The sequence below is a fragment of the Propithecus coquereli genome, unplaced genomic scaffold, assembly GCF_000956105.1.
Source record: "Propithecus coquereli isolate 6110/MARCELLA unplaced genomic scaffold, Pcoq_1.0 Scaffold295, whole genome shotgun sequence".
NCBI lineage: Eukaryota > Metazoa > Chordata > Mammalia > Primates > Indriidae > Propithecus > Propithecus coquereli.
Window position 1 is genome coordinate 4,396,078 of NW_012148563.1, and position 24,052 is coordinate 4,420,129.

At 60.1% G+C, this 24,052-nt stretch overlaps 1 protein-coding gene across 2 annotated transcripts in view; it reads right to left on the bottom strand.

Moving 5' to 3' along the window:
• HDAC4 (histone deacetylase 4) overlaps window positions 1-24,052 on the bottom strand; it is a 113,173-nt gene that overhangs the window by 1,320 nt on the left and 87,801 nt on the right. For both annotated transcript variants that reach the window (XM_012648867.1, XM_012648868.1), the window contains exons 15-22: window positions 22,980-23,087; window positions 21,390-21,445; window positions 18,855-18,942; window positions 16,878-16,997; window positions 15,845-15,942; window positions 9,707-9,825; window positions 8,066-8,199; window positions 675-759 (exon numbers count right to left, since the gene is read on the bottom strand). In XM_012648867.1, coding sequence (XP_012504321.1) covers window positions 675-759; window positions 8,066-8,199; window positions 9,707-9,825; window positions 15,845-15,942; window positions 16,878-16,997; window positions 18,855-18,942; window positions 21,390-21,445; window positions 22,980-23,087 — 808 coding nt within the window. The remainder of the gene's footprint in view (window positions 1-674; window positions 760-8,065; window positions 8,200-9,706; window positions 9,826-15,844; window positions 15,943-16,877; window positions 16,998-18,854; window positions 18,943-21,389; window positions 21,446-22,979; window positions 23,088-24,052) is intronic.

Sequence of the window (24,052 nt, forward strand, 5' to 3'; positions counted from 1 at the left end):
TCCTGGCTGTGGGAGCAGGTGAGCTCGGTCTCCTGCCCGACCCTGGCAGGTGCTGGGGGCTGGGGAGTCACTGCCTCAGGCCTGAGCATGCAGGCTGTGCCCCGAGGGCTGGCCTGTGGTCGGCTCCAGGGCTCTGTGGCAGAACCAAATGCCTCTGCGCAGGGAATCCGGGAGCAGGCCTCCGGTTTCACCCACTCACACTGATGGTCGTCTCAAAGGCCTACAACACATTGGCCATGCGATGGGGACAGGGTGTGACAGATGCACCTGAGACAGGTGTGCTGGCATGAGTCCCCTCGCCACGTGCCGCCCCAGCCCCTAGGACCTGCCGCCCGACCAGTGCTACGAGGCGGGGGCTCCCTGAGCTCTGGGCACGGGCTTCTCGGGTCCAGGGTTGAGGCCGTGGCCACCCCTGCTGGCGGGGACCTGAGGGAAGGGACCGCACAGAGATCGTCTGGGCCTCGAGTCTTTGGAGCTGTGAGAGGAGGCGATGAAATCATCCCAGTGGGCTGTGGGGGAGCCAGCTGGGGCTACACGGGCATCTCTGCCAGCTCACCACGTGCCAGGCACAGCAAGACCGTGTCCCGCAGGTCTGGAAAGCGCTGGCAGTTACCACCGAGCGGGGACGGGGACCAGGAGGGATGCAGTGGAGTCCTGCCCCCAGGAGCACTTACTGTGAATTTCCATGACCTTCTCCATGGACCGCACAGCGTTGGCGTTGGGTCTCTGCTGTAGGACCTTGTCTGGGAGCGGGTCGAGCTGGAAAACACACAGCTGAGTGTACGGGGTGTCAGTGTTCCCCACACGCGCCTCGCAATGGGGCGTTCGCGACAGTGCCTGTCTCCTGAGTGTGGTCATTTGTTGAGTGCATTTGCCCACAGAGAAAGGAAAATAACTTTTAAAAGCCAAATGTGGCTTTGGTATTTCTTATATAGATATTTTACAAAGTTGATACTTTCTTTAGATTTTTTTTAGGGGGTTATGAGGTATATTCGCAGGTTCCTGTAAGTAGCAGAAGGATGCTCCCGGGAGGGGCTGGTGGGATCTGCTCAGTGGATGCTATTTATGCCACGGGGTCACACGAGGGGAAACGGCTTCTCCTTTTTGGAAGTTTCACTTTTATATTGCTGGCCTTCTAAATAAGAGAGCTCAACTGTCCCCCGATCTTGGTTTCTTCCAGTGAGGGGGTGGCGGATGCGGGGAAGGGAGTGAGGGGGCCTCCGCGGCGGAGTCCTTCGCACCAAGTCTCTGCCCGGTACTGGCAGCAGATAGAACAGGAAGTAAGTCTGCAGGTAAATCGCAGGGCAACATCTGCACCACGCCGACTACAATGTTTGATTGGAACAGATCATAAAAACACAGTGATGATTTAGAAAGCTTTAAGTAACTGAAAAAGCCTACGAAACCCGGGGAAATATGCCGAGTCCAGAACAGAGCTGCGCCCGACTGGGGAGGCCCGAGAAGTCCGGGGGCAGACCCAGCTGTGCAGGCCGGGGCTACACGGCCACTCCCCGGAAGGGACCAGCGAGGAGAACAGACACACACAGACCGAGAACTTTCACACAGAGACAAACGGAAGGAAAGTTCTAGTTGTAGCTTTGGCTCTGGGTAGAAGTTAAAAGACAAAGTCACTCTGAGAATCTGGCTGGCTCTAGATGCTGCCAGCGGCAGCTGCTGTTTACAGCTGTGGGCCCGCCGTGGCCAGGGCACCACGCAGAAGCATCTCGCGTCCCCAAACCAGGCTGCAGGTGAGCGCTGCCAGCTAAGTTCCAAGAAGCACAAGTTCCCAATCAGAAACACCGCACGGCACGGACGTGAGCCAGCATGAACCTGGTCGGGAGGACAACACGGCTTCCAACACACTTTCCAATAAAAGGACACAGGCCGCCTGAGAAGCGGCTCGTGCCGACGGCTGAGGCAGGGACGATCCCAGAGCAGCGTGGACGCGCCACAGGACAAGGGAGGGGCGTCCAAGGGCACACAGGGCGGATGTGAAGAATCACCCCCGGCCAGAGCGGGGCAAGCTGAGCAACAAAATGAATGACGCGGCAGCGATTATGGTCCGAAGTACGAGATGAGTATCCGGGCATCACAGGTACACGCGTAACTGGGGGCTGAGACACACGGTTCTCAGAGAAGAGCTTCAAACAACGAACGTACCCCCCCTCCCCGAGCCTCACACCCCATCCTGACGCTGGGTGCTGGCCGTGCTCAGTGGCCTTCCAAAGAACACATCTGGACAGAGGTCAAAGGGCGACTTTATTGTGGAAAAAGCTGATCAACACTGCTCCGGCCAGGTGGTCACGGTGAGCCGGGCCGCCGGTAAGCCATGTTGACAGCGCACATCCGTGACACGGGAATGGTGCTTTACTCCTGGGATCCTCCTCCCCGAGTGCACAACGCTGAGAAAAACCCAGACAGACATACACGGGGGGACAGACAGCCCACAAAGTACCCACCAGTGCGCCTCACAGTTGCTGGCGTTGTGCACAACAATGACAGACTGTCGCCGAGGAGACTGAGGACACAAGACCACGAAATGCAACGTGGGACCCTCGACGGGACCTGCACAGAGGAGGGGCCACTGCGGAAGGCGGGCGAGTCCCACGCACGTTCTGGAGTTAGTTACCGTCGCAGAACAGCGCTGCGACACACGACTCATCCCGCTATGCAAGATGCTGACAACAGGGGGCGCCTCCTGAGAGGTTTGCAGGAGCCTCGGCACTAGCTTTGCAGCCTTCTCCAGCCCTGACACTCCAAAAACTACACGTTTACTAAAACCACAGTTTTATCTTAAAGGATACAGTTATCAAAATCATCAGTTATGAACTATAAGGTAAACATATTGAACATATATTAAAAATAAGAGTAAAATACTTACGTGCAATGAAAGAACCACACATTACTGAACCCGACCTGGAAGATTTGAGACCCTAATCTGGAGGGGGCCGGGGCCGGGGCCACCACATTTGGCAAATAAACCATCAGGACTCCTGTTAAACATGAATTTCTGACAAACGAGCGATTCCTCAGTATCGGGGTGTCCCATGTTTAAGCGGGTGACCCCAACGGGCTACGGCCCAGGCCTCGGTTTGCACGGCGAAGGGGACTGCCCGCGTGGGGACGCACGCTCACATTTTCAAGGGTCCCTACTGGAGAGAAAGAGGAGGCGGGCTGTGTGTCATCAGAGTCAGGAGGGGGATGACGGGAACGCGGGGACCCTTTCTCGCAGCGCAGGAGGCGAGGAAAGGGCTGCAGAAAACGGGGCGAGCTCAGCATGAAATGAGGGGCAGGAATCAGTCTGGAAACAAAGTGACTGAGCCGCGGCACGACAGCTAGCAAGCTCAGGGTAAGGGACATGCACAGAACTCTGCAGACAGACGGCGAAGACACAGAATTCCAGACGTGGAGTCTCTGCAGACTGAGCACGCGCCAGCCTGCGCAGCAAGTCTCTGCAGTGAATAAACGCCGACCGCGTCTCCTCTCCTACCGCCACGCTGTCTGTTAGAAACCGATCGGCAAAAGAGAACCACGAGCCCTTATGTTGGGAAATGTAAAAACACACCAGCTCATGGGACAAAGAAGCAATCTCAGAAATGAGGAACTGCTCAGAATGGAAGACTAACGGCCACGCTGCCTGTCTCGAGTGTGATACGGGGCCGGGTCATGGCAGGAAAGAGGACTAAACAGTAAATATTCAACCTCAGAAGGTAGTGAAGATCATAGTCACAAAGAAAGGAGAGAAAACACACAGAAAGGCAGACATCAATAAACTTTGGAAAGAACAAAGGTACCGTAGCTGAAAATGAATCCTTGGAAACGACTAACGAAACGGACGAGCTCCGCAGCACTCTGGGCAGCAGCGCCAGGGGCGAGGAGCGCCCGGCCGTGGGCGCGGCAGAGACGAGAAGGGCAGGGAGAGGACACCGTCAACTTCTGCCGATAAATCTGAGGACTTGGTTGGAAGAAATAAATCTGATAACATGTAACTTTTCAAAATTAACTCAAGAAGGAAGAGAAAACTTGAATAGACCTATAACCATCAAAGACCCCAAATCAGAAAGTTAAAATCTGTCCCCAAAGGAGACCTGCGGCCAGGACAATGCTCCCAGTCAAGGAACGGATCACTCTGGTCTTACCGCGACTCTTCCAGGGGACAGAACTAGAGAGGAGGCTCCTCCTACCCACCCCCACCCCCACAGGACAGCTGTCCTAGGGGCCTGGACAGAGTGACAGAGAAGATGCTGGGGACGCACCCGCGTGAGGTAAGGAGGGAACTGGCCCCCCGTCCCCAGAACAGGAGAACCTTCACTGCTGCAGCCCGGCGGGTCGCACGTCCCAGGGGGGTGTCCGGGCCGACTGCTCTCTGCGGGATCGTGCAGACGAGACTCCATCTGCCACGACCCTAGGCTTCTGCCGCCCCTCACCGCCTGTTTGTGAGCAATAAACCCGCTTCGTGCAACGCACCGCGTGTGCGTGTTCTGCCTCCCGCCTCAGACAGACCGGCAACCGGTGCACAGCAGACCTGCCTCTCACCCTCCCTCCCTCTGTCCGTCTGTCTAATTGACCCCTAAGAACAAATGAGAAAAAGACAGTCTGATAGAAAAATGGGCAAAAAACGTGAACTCCACAAGAAGAGAAAGCCCAAGTGCCCGATAAACAGACGCAAGGATGTGCACCCTTAGTGACAGCGAGGACATGGCCGTGGGAAGCTCGCAGAGGAGCCATCTCATCCCTCCCCACGGGCTGAGCCCACGCGTGGGCACGTCGGTGCTGCCGGGGTTCGCGCCCTGTGCTGCCGCGGGAGGTGGACAAGCGCTCCGCGGAGCAGTCTGGCACTGCCTCGTCAGGGGGACCAGCACGTTTCCTGGCCTCCCTGCCTCTCGGGGCTGTTTACCCTCGAGCTGCAGCTGCCCAGCTGTCCCCAGACACTGTACCCAGAGGTCCCCACCACCTGTCTGCAGCAGCCAAACCTGGAGCAGCTGCCGTGTGTCCCAGACGGGACAACAGAGAAGTGGGACTCAGTGGTCAGCGCTGGAAGTGACGGAAGCTGCCGGACAAGCATGTCCTGTCCCCAGTTAGTCTTTTGCTGAGAGAGGCGGCTGGGGACCAAGCCGGGCTTGTACAAGCTCCTCTGCAAAGGGGACCCTCGGGGACGCGGGGTCACGAGGACGGCCCCTCCGTGTGCTGGCTCAGCTCCCTCAATGGTCCATGCCACGGGCGGGGGGGCTCCACCAGCCGGGGCGGAAGAGGAGCGACCCCACCACACGCAACAGCACAGAGGCCGGACAGCCCTGCTGGCGTGAGGTGAGCGTGCGCGTGTGTGGATGTGCACGTGTGCGAGGGGTGTGCGTGTGTGAGAGCGTGCGTGTGCGGCGTGTGAGCGTGCGGAGGAGACGGGCTGGGAGCGGGCCGCTGGCTCTCGCACTGAGCCTACCGGTGTCGGCCCTACAACTGGTTTTTAAACATTTCTGCAGTTTTTTCCCATCCACGCTTTTCCCAGAGCATCAGAACAGGACGGAAGAACTCAACCACGGGAGGAAAAGCTTCTCAGCGCCACGTCTCCCCTGTGCTCCCCGCACGTCCCCACGGGTCTGGAGTGGGCTAAATGAGACGGTGGCATCTGACCCTGACATGCCGCCCGGCCGAGCAGGAAATCGGCCCCAACAGAACCTGCCCTGGTGTGGCCTCTGCTAGGAGAGCTGGTCCCTCCCCAGCCCAGAGGGCAGCCGGGCCGCCCCCGCCGCCGTCGGGGCAGGTGTTTGGATGGAGCTGGCTGGAGGCTCCACATGGCGCCACGCGTGCCTGACTCCACGGCCTGTCTAAGCTGCTGCGGGCGACACCTTCAGGTGACTTTTCACTGTTGACTGACCAATAGTTGCAGATAACCGAAAATTGAAACTATGCAATAAAATGGTGGCTAGGAGCAGCGCCGCTTGCTCCCGGGGAGCAGAGACACGCGGCGGCGCGCACCCTATAACTCAGCCCGATTCCAGTAGCAGGGTCCCCGCGGGCTGCTGCCACCGCAGCTGGCGGCCCGGCATGTGCGGCCACGTCACCCAGCACCCTCTCTATCAACCTACATCAAAGGCCGCGGGCAGGGGAACAGGGCTCAGTCCAGCTCTCGTGCATTAAAGAGATTTTTAGAGAGACCTTGATAAAACTCGTGCTTCCTGCTTTTTGATGTGCTTAAGTAAAAGAACATTTTCTTGTTAGAAGAGTGAACACATCAGGAAGCAGGGACGGGCCGAGTTGAAAGCTGAGTTCTCTACTGTGATTTCTTTTTTTTTTTTTTTTTTGAGACAGAGTCTCACTGTGTTGCCTGGGCTAGAGTGAGTGCCATGGTGTCAGCCTAGCCTACAGCAACCTCACACTCCTGGGCTCAAGCGATCCTCCTGCCTCAGCCTCCAGAGTAGCTGGGACTACAGGCATGCGCCACCATGCCTGGCTAATTTTTTCTATATATTTTTAGTTGTCCAGGTAATTTCTTTCTATTTTTTTAGTAGAGACGGGGTCTCGCTCTTGCTCAGGCTGGTCTCGAACTCCTGAGCTCAAACAATCCGCCCGCCTCAGCCTCCCACAGAGCTGGGATTATAGGCGTGAGCCACCTCGCCCGGCCCCTACTGTGATTTTGAAACAACTCGCTACGAGGACCTGCCGCTGCAGCGCGGTTGGCGTGTACATGTCGCTGCCTGAGGGGGCAAGCTGCCCCCACAGCAGAGGGGGCAAGACAATGCCGTGTGAAGAAGGGACGGGCAAAGTGTTTGGGACACTTTCAACAGCAGCCTGGTACTTCACTCACGTCCGGCACCACCCGCCCGCAGGTACAGGGCGGCCTCGGAGCTTTGCTCTCTTGTGATTTACAGGAAAACAAACACCATCGGGACCAGCAAAGCCTGTCGGGAGGAAACAGCCATCCCCTCCCGTCCCCGTCCACCCTCGGCAATTCTGGCCAGCCGCCGGCTGGCTCTGCGACCCGCGGGCACGAGCCCAGGGGCTGCAGGACGTCACGCACACACCTGGGCCAGACGTTGCCTTGTGCCCCGAGCTTGCCCAGCGAAGCCATGCGGGGCTCCAGCTCACCCTCGCCCAGGACCCGCTCACTCATCGCTGTCCTCCCAGGAGTGGCCGCAGGGCCGGCCCTGGCCTAGCGGGCGGTGATGCCACGGCTGTCCTCCTCACGTGGCTGCCGCGTGGGGGACACACAGGGAGCTAGTGTCACTCTCATCCCTGACTGAGCCGGCTGGTGCCTGGGACTCAGGCAGGCCTCATGCTGGCCCCCGGGACGCTGCCTTGTCACCTCTGCCATGCTGCGGCCTGGCAGGGCACAGCCGTGGGCCTCCTCCTCCGGCCTCAGTGCCTGCCCTGTGAGGTCAGGAAGGTCATGGCAAATAACGCTGACCAGAAACAGCACCAGGTCAGAACCCCGCGTCACTTCACTGGAGACCCCTCCGTCACTCGTCCCACAGAAGCTGGCTGGATGCCAGGAGCGGGGCTCTCCAAGTGGCACTTTCTGCCCTCGCCCTTGAAAGGTCCTCTCTGTCCAGGACACGGTGCTCCCTGCTCCGCCCCGCAGTGTCGGCGAGGACACAGCACGGAGCCCTGCTGTCGCCTGTGGGCCCAGCATGGCAGACGGGCGCTCAGGCTGACCCCTGAGCCACCGGCTGGGCCGTGTGACAGCTGACACGCCCCAAACCCGCCTGAGAGCTCCCCAGAGAGATCGGCTGTCCGCAGAGGACGGCCAGAGAGTAAAACACCGAACTTTTCCGGACTGATGTTCTTGACGTGAGCCACACGTGACGGGAAAGGAAACTAAAAGCACCTTCTAGAAGGGCCCTGGACCACCCTCCGAGAGAGGAGGGCTCCTGCCATCGCCGCCCCCTTCCTCCGGCCGTAATCACAGAGCTTTGCCAAACTCCTGACGGCCCTGCAGGCGGAGGCGGGACGGCGTCCACATAGGCACAAATACCAACTCGCTCCCGTGGTTGTCAGTGCCGGGGTGGCCGGGCCGTGGCACTGAGCCCGACGACGCCGAGTGCTCTGCGGGGCTCTGGGGTCTTTGTACCTCGTTTCCCAGCAGAGCAGAGACACACGCTTCCGAGGCGTCGCAGATGGCGGTCAGGTCGTGGCCGCCCTCGAGGGCCAGGACGATGCGGCCGCCGGCCAGGGCCATGAGCTGCTTCGTCAGGTACCCGAAACCTGCAACAGGAGGCGGGAGAGGAGCGGAGGTGAGGTGGGCAGCGGGTCAAGGCGTCCCAGAAACACATCACGTCACATCACAACAGACCCCCAGGGCTGGGACACCGACACCGTGACAGAGGCCGGTTTCACGCATGCACTGAAGCTCTCGGTTTAGGGCTCCGTTTGTGATCTCTTTGAGAAGATGAACTACGGTTTCAGTGCTTTGACTTTATAACACAGCAGCTCCGGTTCGGGGGAACGAGGGCAGCCGGGCCCCACCTAAAGGACGAGTGCCACCTGCCCTCCAGCTCCCAGAGGGGCACGGCCGCCAGGGCGCGGCCAGGGCTCCTCCCACAGAGGCCCACTGGGCTCGGGTCATCTGCCGTGCTCTGCGTATGTCCCCGCGCTGCGCCCACATCCCTGGCCCTCGTTGGAGCTGGGGAACCACTCGCTGCTGGCTGGTGGCCCTGCCACGGCTGAGTCAGCAGACTGAGCCCAACACGGGCTGCAGTCCCGGCACCTGCCGGGTGCTGGCAAGGCCGTAACATCCCAAACCCCCGGTCCTTCTCCATCCCATGCAAACAGCGACTTTGCCTTTGAGGCCGTGAGGACTGAGTGAAGAAGCTCAGCCCTCAGCTGTGGTGGCGCCCTGGGCCGGGCGCGGCGCAGCATTGTGCGCGGCAGGTGCTCTCTGCCCTCTGCCTGGTCACTTCCTTGGCCACTGGGCCCCACAGCCCAGGGGCAGGTGGGCTGAGATGCCTTGCACGGGGGCACGGCCACCCTGAGGCCCCTCCCTATGTGAGGCCACCAACGCTGATGGGGGACAAGGGGCAGCTTGCTGGACGCCAGGGCCTCGAGGAAGTTGAGGGGCCCGGGGATCTTCAGGCTGCAGGAGGATCCCAGGATCCTTGGGGGGATCTGACTCCAGGGCACGGGGCGGCCATGGCTGGGTAGCTGAGGGGCAGCCGGGCCTCTATGTGACCGAGGTGCTGACACGGGCATCTTCCCCATGACCTGCTGTGGCAGACCAGACGCAAAAGGCGCAGCCACCGCCGGGCCGTGCCGCTGTGGGTCCCCCCCGTACTAAGAGCTCGGCCTCTGCCTGCCGCAACCTTCACGAGCTCCCGTGTGCGTCCGGGGCCCTCCTCCAGCTCTGGAGCCGAGGTGCTACCAGCAACTTGTCCCCCCAGGTTCTGAGGGCTGTTCTCCCCTTCAACACAGGCTGCAGTGGAGACCAGAGCAGCACAGAGCGCGTGCGGCAGGGGGACGCCCTGCACACTCCTGGGCACCAGCATCCCTGAGGAGGGAGCCTCGTGTGCCCTGGGTCCCTCCCTCGTGGGCAAAGCGCACCCCTGGGGATCTCGACGGCCTGGCGGCCGGTGCCGTCACCACCCAGTAAGAATGAAAAGGCGGCTCTCCTTCTCGTTACGACGTGGGAGACGGGACTTGCGGCACACAGACGGTCACCACAGGAGCACAGCGTGTGGCGGGTGACGCCGGCTCCTCGGCAGCTGTTGACACTCACACTTGGCAGAGAGGTTGTAGCCTCCGAGCGGCGTGGGGTGTCCCTCCACGGCGTCGAAGCCTGATGACACCAGCACCACATCTGGGGCGAACTCGCTGGCGATTGGCATGACCACAGTTCTGCAAAGGCAGGGGAAGTGTCACCAGGCCAGCGGAGGACACAGCTGCAAGGAGGACCCGACGGGCGCCAACGCCCCAGGGCTCCCTCCAATACTGCACGGCCGGCTCCGCAGCCGAGTCGGCTGCTGGAGGCTGCGCACGGGAGGCCGGCACCTGGAGGCTCACGCTGATTGGAAGGGAATCAGTGCGAGGGCCACCACGGCTCCTTTCGTAGAGACTTTAAAGTCCAAGTCTGCAAGCCCAACACACGCTCAGTGAAAGCTGCAGTGCAGGTACTGCTCCACGTGCTTTAGAGCAGACGTGTCGCCCACAGCACCAGCTGTATCCCCTGGGGGGGCACAGCCACCGCCCGTCCTGCCAATAGCCCTCCCAGCCCTGACCACCCTACTCCTGCCCTCCCTCCCCCATCCTCCCTGCCCCGCCCCACCCCCACTCCTGTCCTCCCTCCCGCATCCTCCCACGCTGCCACCTAGGACGACGGCCCTTCCACCAGCCGCCCGGCTGCTCCACAGAAGGGGCAACGTCAGGGGGTGTCACCGGGCACTCAGAGCTGTAAACCGCCACATCGTGCCAGATTACAGGCGAAAACATCATCTTCGAAATCTACAACTGAATCTAAGTGTAAAAACTCACTCAGCAGCTGGAAAGAAATGATCTTTCAATTCATTTCCCCACCAGGGCCCCGAACAAAACCGACCGAGCCCGAGGCCAGCACAACCTCAGAGCAAACCGAGCTGGCGGGGCTGCCGGGCCTGCGGCCGCGGGGATTCCATCGGAGCCGGGTCCAGGGCCGACGTGTCATCCTTGTGTCTCTGGCTGCCTCTCTGTCCCCTAGAGGCCCAGAACTGGCTCTCTTCTCACCAGGGGCTGCCCACCAGGGAGCACGGGCCACCGCAGCAGGCTCACAGTGGCCTCCTGGTACCCTCTGCGCTTTCCTCTCCACGGTATTTTTGTTTTTGGCTCTGCTCTGTCACCCAGGCTGCTGTGCAGTGGCGCAACCAGAGCGCAGCGTAATCTTCAACTCCTGGCCTCAAGTGATCCTCCTGCCTCGGCCTCCCACAGTGCCGGGATTACAGCCGCGAGCCTGGCGCCCGGCCTCCGTGGCATTTTTCTGTAGGGCCTGTGTTGCAGTGTCTGCGGCTGTGAGTGTCCACAGGAACTGGGCCCTGCCTGGCACACGAGCAACCGCCGCAGCTCAGGCTGCAGACCCGGCGGTGCAGGCGGCTGTCGCCATGGGTACTGATGACACGGTTTCACCACCGCGGCAGTCTGGTAAGCGAAAATCCCTGTTAAGTGCTGTGTGCACTCAGGCTTTCGGGGTGAGGACAGAGCCACTGTATGTCCCCTGAAGCCCGATGCTGCCACACACTTGTGCACCATGCAGCTGTGGCCCCCCCAGCTTCCATGCTGTCGGGGGTCCGCCCGGTGTCCTTTCTGAGAGAGTCACCAAACCCACGCTCCATCAGTTGGCAGGCCCGTGGTGGAGCCACAGCCATGCAAAGTGCGAGACTCTGCCGGAGTCAGTCAGAACGAGGACAAGAAGGACGTGGGCCTGGCGACTCTGTCTGCTGTTGCCGACGGTAACGCCCACGGCCCTGGCCATGCCCCCGCCCTTCCTGCCTGCCACCGTGGGCACCGCGCCAGCAAAGGTACACGGCTGCAGGGCGGAGCTGGGTGCCGAGGCCAGGCTGAGACCCTCCCACCCTTACCTGCCCCCCATGCGCCCCAGCCTCTCTGCGCTTTGCCTCCCAACCCCACGAGGTGTGCCTGGCTGTCCCCTGCGGCCCTCCTGAAAGGTAGTGGGCGCTGGCCCTGCTACTTCCAGTCCCTCGGCCGCTCCCACCCTTACCCCCGAGGCTCACACCATCTGCCACTGCCCCCGGCCACGGCCGTCTCACCCACTGTCACGCCTCCAAAGGGCGTGGGTGCCTGGCTCTGTGGGCTCCTTCTGGCGCACACTGGCCATCAGCCCGGAGGGCTCAGGGACCACGCAAACACCCACCGACACCCCACCCGACCCTGGACCGCGGCAGCCCTGTCCCCGGGGTCCCCCGTGACAGCCTCAGGCCAGTGTGCGTTGGACCTCGAGGGCCGGCAGCTCCCATTTCGGGGTGCTCCCAGTCCCCCATAAGACTCCTGGTTCTCGGCACCCCTCCCATCTATACGCCCCAGGAATAAAACGCCAGACTTCGCGCAGGCCGCAGTCCCGCCACTGGCCTCAGGAGAAGGTTTCTGCTGGGCCTGGGCCACGGCCGCGCACCCACGGGTCCTCAGAGGGCAGGGCCTCTGCTGTCCTCCTCCGCACCCCCATTCACTCGCCCTCATCTGCACACTGTCCTCCCTGGGTCACCAGTGCCCGCCCAACTGCCAACTGGGACGGACACTTCCTCGTTTTTTCCTGAAATTCTACCGAGGCGCCCGGGTCCCGGCTGAGCCATTCCCTGCCCCAACCCACGCCTGACTCAAACCTGCTCCTGCGGGGCCTGTGCCTGGCACCCCACCCTCCCCCAGGCAGCACCCGAGACCTCCACGGAGCCCCCACCCCACCCACCCGGCTCCCGCTGCCCTCGGCAGTGTCCCCCGTTTCGCTCCTGCGGACGGCTCTCCTGCCCGCCCCCGTGGCCCAGCCTGGCTGGGCTCTGTCATCCTCTTGCGGAAATACCTGCCCCACCCTGGGCCGCTCCATCCTGGGACCAAGCCCTGAACTGCTGGGACACAGGCCCACCCCGCCTACAGGTGTGGCTGGGACGCTTCCTCACCAGTCAGAGCCCCTGCATGGGGCCCCGCCGTGGCACTGAGGCCAAAGTCCCCGCACGCGGCCAGGCAGGCAGGTACACCCCAGGCTCTGCTCCCTCTCAGCCCCCTGCCACGCTTGCTCCTGAGACGCAGCCCCTCCAGGTCCCACTGCGCCTGCCCAGGGCCTGTCTTCGGTCCCCTGCTGCCCCCAGGGCGGGCGCTGTGCTCCGTCCCCTGCTCGTGTCTCCGAGAGCCCAGCAGGTGCAGGAAGCCTGGCTGAACATGGGATTTCCCTGCTCTGAGCCTCTAGCTCTCAAAGTGTAGAATGTCCTCAGAAAAATTTCTACACAGGAAAATGCCTGGATGCCCAAAAGAGACACAGTTGTCTCCAGAAAAGAAGGCGCAGTGGTTTGGATCGAAACTCTTCATCCCTTAGGCGTGAGGCCACGGCATGGTGGACGCAGTCAGTGCCGCTCCCAGACGGTTAAAACAATAAGCCTTAGGCACGTTTTGGCACAGCCCTAAAAAGAGCTGTCTACAAAAAGCACCACCGAGTCCTACGGGAGAAACAGAAGCTCAAAGGGCTTGGCCTCCGGGCCTCACGGAAAGGCGGGACAGCGAAACGGACCTGCCCGGCCGCGCGCCTCGGGGCCACCGTCAACCCACAAAGAGAAGAGAGTTATCCCTTAGACTATCTGCTTGTGCTCGTGTCTTGGATAAACTTTACGGTACCACATTTAAGTCTAAATCACGAGTCAACATAAGCCCAATTTCACGTCCATGGCCGCTGACAGGCAGGGCTGCTCGTGGCCAGGGCGCGGGGAAGGGAGGGGTTAAGCCGGCGCATCCTGGTCTCCCAGGCCCCCCTCCGCCCAGCCTCCCCCGCTCCGCGACTTCAAAGCTCCCCTGACTGGTTTGAATTAGGTCCCTCTTCTCCTACAGCTCTCTGAGCCCGCAGAGAAAGTGCCGCTGCCTCTGGATTTCATTAGGGGCAGTTTTCTTATCTCTGCTCCATCCTAGGCTTGATCCCTGAAAATGCAACCTGGCAGGCGAGGGGTCTGGGTAACAAGGTGCTGCCTTCAAGGCACGCACTGTCCCAGGGGCCCCCCCGGACGCGGGAGAGGCCAGCAGAAGGGGAGATGAATCCCTACCCCTCTTCCCATCACCAATGCCCGGGGAGCTGTAAATTGTGAACTTCAAAGTGCTATTTTACATTACAGTCAATAAAAAAAACCCTGAAACAATTTTCCTTTTCAAAGAGGCTATTTAAGCTTTAAAAAGCTCACTTGATAAGGTATTATCGCGTACACACTTGGCGGAGGATGAAAGCAGACGTGGGGAGCAGCTCAGACAGAAAGCTCGCCCCAGAGGCTGCAGGCGGCCCTGGGGTCTGGGAGGAGGCTCGAGGGCAGACCCCGGCCACCTGCCCTGCCTGGCCTGGGCCTGCCAGCCGCAGGGACACCGGAGGGGATTTTTCACCAGAATCAGACAAAGGCACAGCCAAGAAACGCCCACGAGGGCAGGGCCAGTCCGAAGTGCCTGAACGCACCGACCTGAAGGACGAGAGAACCGCTATCACGTACCCGTCAACCCAGCACGTTCTGCCTCCCTCCTCTGCACCAGGATCCGGCCACGCTGGGCCCTGGGTCTTCTGGGCAGTGCCAGCGTCTGCCCAGCAGAAAGCCGACTGTTCTCGTGGGGAGACCACAGGGTGGCGCCAGTGGGGAGCGCGTTAGGGACGGATAGAGACGGCCCCCACTTCACGGGTTCAGAGTTCACACTGGCAAATTTTCAGATGTATGAGTTTGAGGAAGTCCTTCTCCCCTAAACTACGCAGGGCAATTGTCAAAAGTACGTTATATCTGATCAAGAGTAAGCAGAAACAGCAAAATCAAACCAACGAGACCAGAGGGAAAGTGGTTCGGGAGAATCAGTGCGGGCTGCGCAGCGCTGGTTCGCTCCTGTGCACACAGACCAGTTCTAGTTCGGCGGCTGCCTGCCGCGACTGAATCAGAGGGGTCCGCTTTCTCCTAGGGACCACTTGTCAGCCGGGGAAGGGACCCGCACCTGCTGGGCCAGCCTTTCCATCCCCAGACCCCAACCACCTTCCCAAGGGGAGGATGGGACCCCGTTTCAAAATGAGCGAGCAGATGCCGATGGGGGTCACGTGACTTGCTCAGGGTCCTCCCGGAGCACGTGGCAGAGTCCACATCAAACTCTTACAGGTGTCCTTGTGCAGGGGCTGGCCAGCAACGTGCATACTCCCACCCCCCCACAGAGACACGTGCATACACTCACATCCCCACAGATGAGCACACACGCACAGGCATGTACACACGCACCTGCCCAGACACGTGCACGGGTCCAGACACATGCAAACACACACACTGCACACAGATGTGCTTGCTCAGACACGTGCACACACGTCCACAAAGAGACACATACACATCACACAGATGCATGCTTGCACATATGTGCTTTATGTGTGCATACACCAGACCACCATCATGGAGGCAGAGAGAAAAATGCTCTGGAAACTCCGGGGGGCTCTATGTCATCTGGCACCAACAGCGTTTCCTGACAGACTGAAGTCTGTCCCTCGGCCGCACTAACATAGCCCCTCACCTTGGGGCCGGGGGCTGCTGGGGGCTGCGGCTCCCACCCACTCCACCCTGGCGGCGGAGGCGCGGCTTCCACTCCACTGCGCAGGGAGAGAACCTGCACCGAGAAACCATCCAGTTCTGGTTGCAGGAATTATTTAATCTGGCCAAGACCAAAGTAGAAATTCCCCTTTGATGACAAAAACAAACGCTGCGTTTTAAAGAAATGTCACCCTGCAGCTATATTCCAAAGGGCCAGGGTCAGGCGGGGGCCCCGCTGTGAAGGGGCCGCGGTTTTATGTGTGAATACAGGGAAACAGCAATTTCCATTCGCGTCATCTCGCAAAGGGTCCGCAGAGGAACCCTGAGGGGACTGCTCATGCCTTCATCTTCCATCAACACACTTTGCACAAGACCAGCCTTCGTCTCTAGCACTTTCTTGCTATCTGGACCCCAGACGGATCTGATATTTTTTTAGTGCACAGAAAAGCATCCTGAGAACAGGTAAGAAGACGTCCAAAGATTCCACCTCCGACCCTGAGGAGTGAGCTGAGACAGCCCCGTTCGCCTGCGGACGAGGTTTCAGAGACGCTGACCTCTGGGCTGTCCTCCCCGGTCACCTGGAACGGCTGCGCCAAGGAAGAGCTGCCAGGGTCCCAGGGACGAGAAGCCTGAAGACTCACCTGAAGGCCGCCAGGTACTCCGTGTCGCCCATGGGGGGGTTGAGGCCACCGGTGAAGGCCATGTTGACGTTGAAGCCCACGCCTGGCCCTGTGCCCACCTGTGGCCAGAAGGAGAGAAGCGCATGTCACAGACCCTAGAGTGGGACCTCTGCGACGGGGACAGCTGATGGGGGCGGCCCCTGCAGGGAGGACCAGGTGTCACGGGCTCCTGGCACGTGCTGTTAAAATGTGTGTGAAGCTGGCCACCCGCAGCCCCGATGCTGACATCAACATGCAGTATTTCAACGGGACGCGGCGGGCGCTCACGCGCCCTGCACTGGCGGGGAACGACTCTCTTCCTTCGGCCACGGGGGCACACTACGCCCCCCAGTAACACCGCCTGGGACCTGCCAATCCATACGGTGCCCTACGGTAGCTAACACAGGAAATCAGACCAGGGTCTCTCCGGGTGAAAATGAAGACGATTCTGTCACTTCCCACTTCCTTTCAAGAAGTTAGACGTGGAGGCAGAGGAAGCCTCTGCCCTGGGTGGAAGCCCCGCGGTGGGGACCCACGTTCACAGGGAGGGCAGGCTCTGCAGGGACACGGGCACCGCGGAGCAGCCTCGGGCCTGCCATTCTGGGGCCGCCGTGCAGCCCAGGGCAGGCGGAGAGGACAGAGGACGCAGCACCTGCCCGGGGTGTCCCGCAACAGGCGCCAGCCCGGAGCGCCACTCCTCTCGCACAAGCCGCCCTGGCCTCGCCTGGAGGAAGCGGGCCCCACACGCTCACTCCAGCGCAAATACCGCCATCTGCCTAGATCGCGACCAGGAACGACCTCCAGCCTCTCCCCTGCCCTCAGACAAAGCTCCGGTGCGCGCACACGTGTGGTGGGATCTAGGCGGATGTCGACTGAAATTACTGTCTGGGCGCCAGCGAGTGTTTGGCCCCTGCTTCTGTCCCAAGTGGGCCCTGTCGGCCCTGCCCCTCAGAGCGGCCCGCAGTGGCGCCCGCCGGCCGGCCCCCTTCCCAGGCCGCGCAGGAGCCCCACTCACCTCGTCAGGCGCCCCGCTGCCCGGGAAGAAGTTCCCGTCGTCGTAGCGGTGCAGCGACACGTACAGGACGCTGGGGTCGCTGTAGAAAGCCTGCTGCGTCCCGTTCCCGTGGTGCACGTCCTTGAAGACAGAGAGGATGGACTCAGGCAGAGCCAGGCGTCGGGCGTGGCCCTCACCACGCGCTGTCCCCATCTGTGCCAGTGACAACAGCCCCTGTTCACGGACGACCTCGCGCCTCTAGCCAGGCCGGCACCTGGCAGGGTTGGGGCAGGGCCACGTGGCTGGGGGTCTCGGGGACTCCAAGGACATGGTCCAAGTCTGTGGTGCATCTTCCTCACCCCTAGCACGTGGCACGTGCCTGATGCCAGTGGAGAGCTCAGGCTGGTGTCTCAGCCAGGCCCGGAGGCCGTGATTTTCCAAGCAACTTTGATCAATTCCTTGCTCCTGCCTGTCTCTGGGACAAGGGAGCCATTTCCTCAGCCTCCTTGGGGAGGGAAGCCACTGACTGTGGCCGTCCACTTACAGGCACGTTTGAAGTACCAACCCCGTGTCAGTCACGGGTGGAGGGCAGGAGACAGGGCCCACCTGGCTGGGGGTAACGGCCCGTGCTAAAGCCACAAGCCACTTTGCTTAACACAACTCCCAGGCGTTCAGAGCACCAGAGGGCAACAAAAGCTCGGGCCTGTGGCCGTCCCATCCCGGATCGGCAGGCGAGGACAGCCCTGCCGTACACAGCTGTGCGCCTGAGAAAAGCTGCGCACGGCCAGAGGCTTCGCACACGGGAACTTGCTGCTTCACGTCTTCCTATTTACAAAGGCGATCTGTGCTCGTGACAGGGCCTGGAAGTGCAGTTCCACAGGGCAGCAAGGACAGGCGCCCACGACCCCACCGAGGGAGCATGCAATCACTCCGGCTGCGGACCACGCCGGGGCTCCCCACGGTGCGTGGCTCCAGAGACGGGCCCGCACGGTCACCCCAACAGCACGCCCTTGGCGAACACGTGTCCACACAGGCCGTCCCCTCGCCCTGAGTCCCCTGATGGGCAGAGAGGGTCCCCAGCCTCAGCCGCTGGCTGCCTCAGACCTCTCTCCTCACCGCTTTCCACTGACGCCTTGGAGCTGGGCAAAGGCTCGCTGGCCCCAGGCCGGCGAAGACCCTGACTGACTCGCCCCAGCCACGCTCCCCCGGCCAGGTGAGAGCCCGCTACCTACAGAGCCAGCTCGCCGACCCGGGAGCTCGCCTGGTGTCCTGGCTTATGTTTTGTTGCTTTTTCCCAAACTGAGGAGGGCTTCCGCAGTTCAGATTATAACCCAACCTGATGGACCTGCTTTTTATTCCTTAAAAACATTACGGGATAAATCATGAACCATAAATACCCACACTGTATGTGGGTATACGTGGCTTCAAAAAGTAATGAAACAAGTACTTTGAATATTCATTCCCAGTGCAAGCATCAGCACACCTATGTGGGAATTCAAACTCAGGTGTCATACAGCATGATTTAGAAAGCGCTGACGCTTTTGGAGCAGTGGGGCTTGGCGATGCGGCACCTCTTCTAGAGGAGGAGAAGCCGTCTCAGCCGCCCCCATTCTAGCGCTCTCGGGCCGCACGCCGCAGCGGGAGGGCCGCCAGCTGTGTCTCAGCCAGCGAGGGACGTCCGAGGCTCCTGGTGGGAGGCACGACCCCACGCAGGCCACCTGCCCACAAGATCGTGCCCAGCGTCGCCCCGGCTGCTGCCTCAACCGCAGGTACCTCCTGGGAGGGGTCAGGAGTGCGGGGCTGGCGGGGTTGGCAACAGAAGCTGCAAAACGACGCCTAGCAGGGGTGGGGCTTTAGTTTTCTGCCATCTTTGAGGCAGTTTCCAGAAAGTTACGTTCCCCCGATCCAAACGCCCTCCTCGCCCTGCACACACGCGGCCGCCGCCGGGAGCACGGAGGGGCCCGGCCCAGCCCTGCTGCGCGAGGCGGCCCCACTCACCCAGTCCACGATGAGGATCTTGCTCACGTTCAGCCTCTGCTGGAGAAGCTTGGCGGCCACGGCCACGGAGTTGAAGTAGCAGAAGCCCCTAGAGGACGGAGTCAGGACAAACAGGGATAGAACGTGGGCGTCCGTCAGTCGGCCTTTCTACGGCTTGCGATAGAACCATCTAGAATGCCCTGAGATTCTAAGAGGGTTCTGGCGAATTCCCCAAATAGTTGGGGAACCGTAACTGATGCTGCATGATTGGCCGAGACAAAGATGCGCACACACCCCACAGACACACACCACACAGATATACATGTACACACACCACACAGACACACACATGCACACACACCCCACACAGATATACACATACATACACCACACACAGCGCAGATACACACATGCACACACCAGATATACATGTACACGCACCCCACAGACACACACCACAGTTACACACATGCACACACACACCACGCAGATATACATGTACACACACCCCACACAGATATACATGTACATGTACCCCACAGACACACACCACACAGTTACACACATGCACACACACCCCACACAGATATACATGTACACACACCCCACAGACACACACCACAGTTACACACATGTACACACACCCCACACAGTTACACACATGTACACAAACCCCAGACACACACCATAGATACGCACATGCACACACCACACAGATATACATGTACACATACCCTACAGACACACACCAGTTACACACATGCACACACACACCAGATATACATGTACACACAAACCCCCCACACACCATACAGATACACACATGCACAACCCCCCCCACATATATACATGTACACACACACAAGACACACACACACACACACACACACACACACACACACACACGGTCTTCTCGCTGGAGATTTCCAACACTCCCGTAGTAAGAAAATCTATTTTACTTTTTCCAACGTTTCCCTCTTATTTGCCTCAGGAAGCTTTGCAGAACACTTCCTGAACCTCGAGAGACACTGTGGTCCACAAAACACAGAAGCGACTTATTTCAGTTGCTTCCTGCTTATCTTTCCATGTTCTAAGAGATGACTGGCTGTAATTTTAAAGAGTCTTATTCAAAGACCAAGAAAACAAGCTAAGAAAGGGGTTCCAGTCAAAATGAGAATCTTCTCCACCTACATCTTCCCTCGCGCATCCCCACCGAGACGCTGGTCGCCTGTTTCCAGGATCCAGGCTGCGGCGAGAAAGCCGCGCACCCCAGAGCCCCGTCGGCTTCTCGTGGGGGGCCGGCCCTGCCGTCCTGCACTCGGAGCCGCGTCTCAGCTCCCGGGAGCACTACAAACTGCGGCTAAAAATGTCTATCTTCGTTTGGGTTCATTACTCAGAACATCCAACAACTCAGACTCGAATCGGAAGGTACATCGGAGAGATGAAACAGACAGAAAATGCGATACCTAGGATGGAGTGCTTTGCAAGGGACCGCAGGGTTTTCCAGGTAGAGCCACAAGGATTCCAACCTGAGGTTCACCCCATGTGGCTCTGATCTCTCCTTTCTGGGCACAAAGGAGGTCCCCTTCTGGAACATGGATCTGGTCATCTCACCTCCTGACGTGAGGTTCGGAGCCTGCCTCCTGCTGACACCCGAGCTCGCTGGGTGCACAGAGGCCCCCTCCCGGCCGCGTGTGGCTCGTCCTCACTCTGGCTGCTCCTGGCCACGCTGCGCCCGGCCCTCCCCGACGGTGCACGTGCAGGCGTCTGACTTGCTGTGCCATCTGACAACTGCCGCTCACATTCCTCAGGGCAGAGCCCAAGGCCACCTCCTCCTCACGCTAGCCACCAGCACGGGGTGTAAACTGCTCCCAGTGCTGGTCCCGCCTGGCAGGTGGTTTCTGCGTCCCCGAGACGGCACGCTGCTTGGCGGGATGTCTAGCTCCCCGCCCGGGCGCAAAGGCACTCAGCACACAGCTGCGGGCCGAGCCCGTGCTGACCTTGCCCAGGTGAGTCTGCACCTGCCGCTGGTCCCGGTGACCATGTGGGACAGTCCACGCTCGGTCCCTTGTCTAGAAGACCTGAAGCAGAGCCCAGCAAGCCGGCTCGTTGGCCATGACTTTGTGACTGGCCTCAGTAGCACGCTGGCTGACCAGCGGGTCAGCTAACAGGCCGCCACACCTGAAACGACCTGCGGGGCTTCGCCGCCAGGGCCCTAGACATCAGCGTCACGTGAACCTGCTCCAGAGCGAGCTGCTCCTCCCGCGCTCGACGGCAAATTCAACGACCAGGAGACGTCCCTGGACTAACCACCACGGACCCCTCTCCTCTCCTTCATCCCACTCTTCCTCACAACCGCCCAGTGGTGCTGGCAGCTTCGGCATCTGTGCTCAGCGCCTAAAGCGGCTCTAGCGCCACGCGTGCTTCACACATGTTGGCGCGCGGGACGTGGAGACAAGCTGGGCCACGCCACAGGCAGGCAGGGAGCAGCCCCGTCCCTCTGCTGCCACTCTGGAGCCACATCCCCTGCCCGAGAGGGACCGCGTGTCTACTTACATGGGTGTGCTCTCCTCGGCGTGGTGTCCCGGGGGGCGGACCACAGCAAAGCCGTTCTGCAGACGACAGCAGACAGGGGAGAGTGACAACACACGTTTTATATCCAGGAGAAATCGCTACAAACCGAACTGTTAGCCTAGAATGCATCGGAGGACGTGGTTTCTCGCCGCGTCCAGGCCACAGCGCCGTGGACGGGACAGGGCTGCTGGGAGCCCTACCTGGTTCCTTCCTCTCCCAGGGTAACCCAGGTACCGAGATAAGAGGGGAGCTGGCCCTGCCTTTCCCTCCGCAGCGGCCTGCTCAGCTCGGGGACTGGGTGTCGCCCCGGAGCCCGGCGAGGCCGCAGCACCAGGCCTCAGCGCACTCACCACGTTTGTGGGGGACGAAGCCGTCTCCCTTAAAAACGTCCTCGATGAGACAGAAGTTAAACGTTTTATTAAACCTCCACCCTGGAACACGTGAACTTTTACATCCCGAGTGAGAGCTGGGAAGGAAGCTGCCACGGAGCAAGGGCGGGTGTCCAGGGCAAGAACGGAGCCGCCGTGCGAGCCGCGGGCTGAGGGGGCGCCCAGCTCGAGGAACCCCGACTCTCACTGAAAGAAGGACCCGGGCCAACGACGGTTATTCTGACTCAGGTCAACTTAAGATAGATCTCAGAATCAGACAAAGTGAGCTTGTCACTTCAAGGAAAGCGGCAGGCAGGGTTGTCAGTGATGAAATTTGGGCTTTCAAGTGAACACTGACAGCTTGGAAAACACGTGTCTACCTTTGAGCACGGTGCTCCCCGCACTCACAGGCTTTCCTGGCGAGAGGGGCGGTGATACTAATCTCTCCAAAATCACTGATTTATGGTTTTGTGATATAAAATAGGGTCTGGATTTGGGAGACCTACGTAACTCAGTGAGCCCAAATTTCCCAATGGCCGACGTGTGCTGCTGGGAATCCCCCACCGCCACGCAGGGCCCGCTCAGCCCGCAGGAAGGCTAAGGGCTTGGACGTGACGGGGGCCTGGCTTGGCTCCAGGCTCCACGTTGCAGCTCGTCTTCGAGACACTGCCACTTGTTAAGTCCTGCCGTGGCATCAGAGAAGAATGCCCACAATCATCGGAAAAGGCTTTTAAAATGCACCTCCGCTTCCCAGTTACGGGTCTGCGGGAGGCCAGGCTTTCTGCACACGCAGCTCGTGTGCAGACGACGACGTGAGCAGGTGCGAGAACTCGGCTGCCCTTCGTGAACCAGATATTAGCATTTCTAAATGAATAAATATTTTGATAATTTCTCAGGCTTAATCTCCAATACGGCCCATACTGACGATGGAACTCACATAAAGAAAAACTCTTTGGCTCCCTCAACAATTGTTAAGAGATAAAGGGCTCCCAAGACCAAAATCCCTGAGTCTCTGCACTAGGTCTGTGTGGTCACGAACGTGGACTGTCCCTCGCCCCAGCAGCCAGGCCGTGCCGACGGAGCAGGGCCTCCCTTCGCCCCGGACGGGGCCACGCCCGCGACAGTCCGTCCGCGTCCCCCTGCCCCTCCCCCGGCTGGGAATCTGCCGCAGCCCCGGGAGCCCACGGCCGCCGGCCCGACTGACCTTCAGCTCCCCCGTGGCCACCTTGAAGACCAGCTCCACCACGCAGCCCACGGCCAGGCGGGCCGCCCCCGACGAGTGCACCTCGTTCCATATGGTGTCGCTGTCCACCTGTGGGAACAACACCGCGGTGAGGCAACGTCCGTGGTCACCGTCACCACCCACCGGGTGGGCCGTGCAGCCGTGGGCCCCGGGCACCGGTGGCTTGTCTCTGAAACCCCAGGACCACATCTGGGCTCACTTCCTCTTGAGACGTGCCACAAAATACTAAAGGGAAAAATAAAAGTGAAAACACCAGAAATAAGACGTGTGTTTTCACTGAGTCTGAGGAATCCTCTCTCAACTGCTCCAATACATGGGGCGCGGACAGTGAGGACGTCAAGGTCACCATTTCCCTTTTGTTCTTTTTACCGCAACCGCAGCCAAGAGAGTTACTCAGGTGGTGTCTCTCTAATCCGAAAATGTGAAATGCTGCAGAACCTGAAACTTTCTGAGTGCCCACGTACGCTCCAAAGACACGCTCGCTGCGGCGTTGCGGGTTTCAGATTTTCTTGTTAGGTAGGGATGCTGAACCAGTACGTACGATGCAAGTATCCCGACATCTGGAAAAACCTGCCATCTGAAACACTCTGGTCCCAAGCACGTAGGACAAGGACGGTCAACTGTACTGACAATCAGCAAAACGACTGTAAGAGGAGCCAGCGCCAGGGTCTCCTCATATCACTGCTCGTCCTGTGCTGAACCTAACTGGAAGCTCCAAACACGGACACGAGTGAAACAGGCCCGGGAGAGCCCCCTGCTCCACCCCTGGGGACAGCAGGTCGGACCTTAGTCATTTCCACTTCAAACAGAAAACTGTTTCATGCAGACACGTCAAACAGCTTGTTTGTGTGTTGGTTCATTTATTTATTCAGGCACATTAGAATTTTTAGCCCTGGCTACCGTGGGCGAGAAGGACAGAGACGCTGACAGCCAGTTCTGCGGAGAACAGTCTCCCGGGGGAGCCTGGGGGGTCAGAGGGCTGCCAGGAATCACGCGGCCACCGCCAGGCGTGGGCAGCCTTCCCCGTCTCCCTC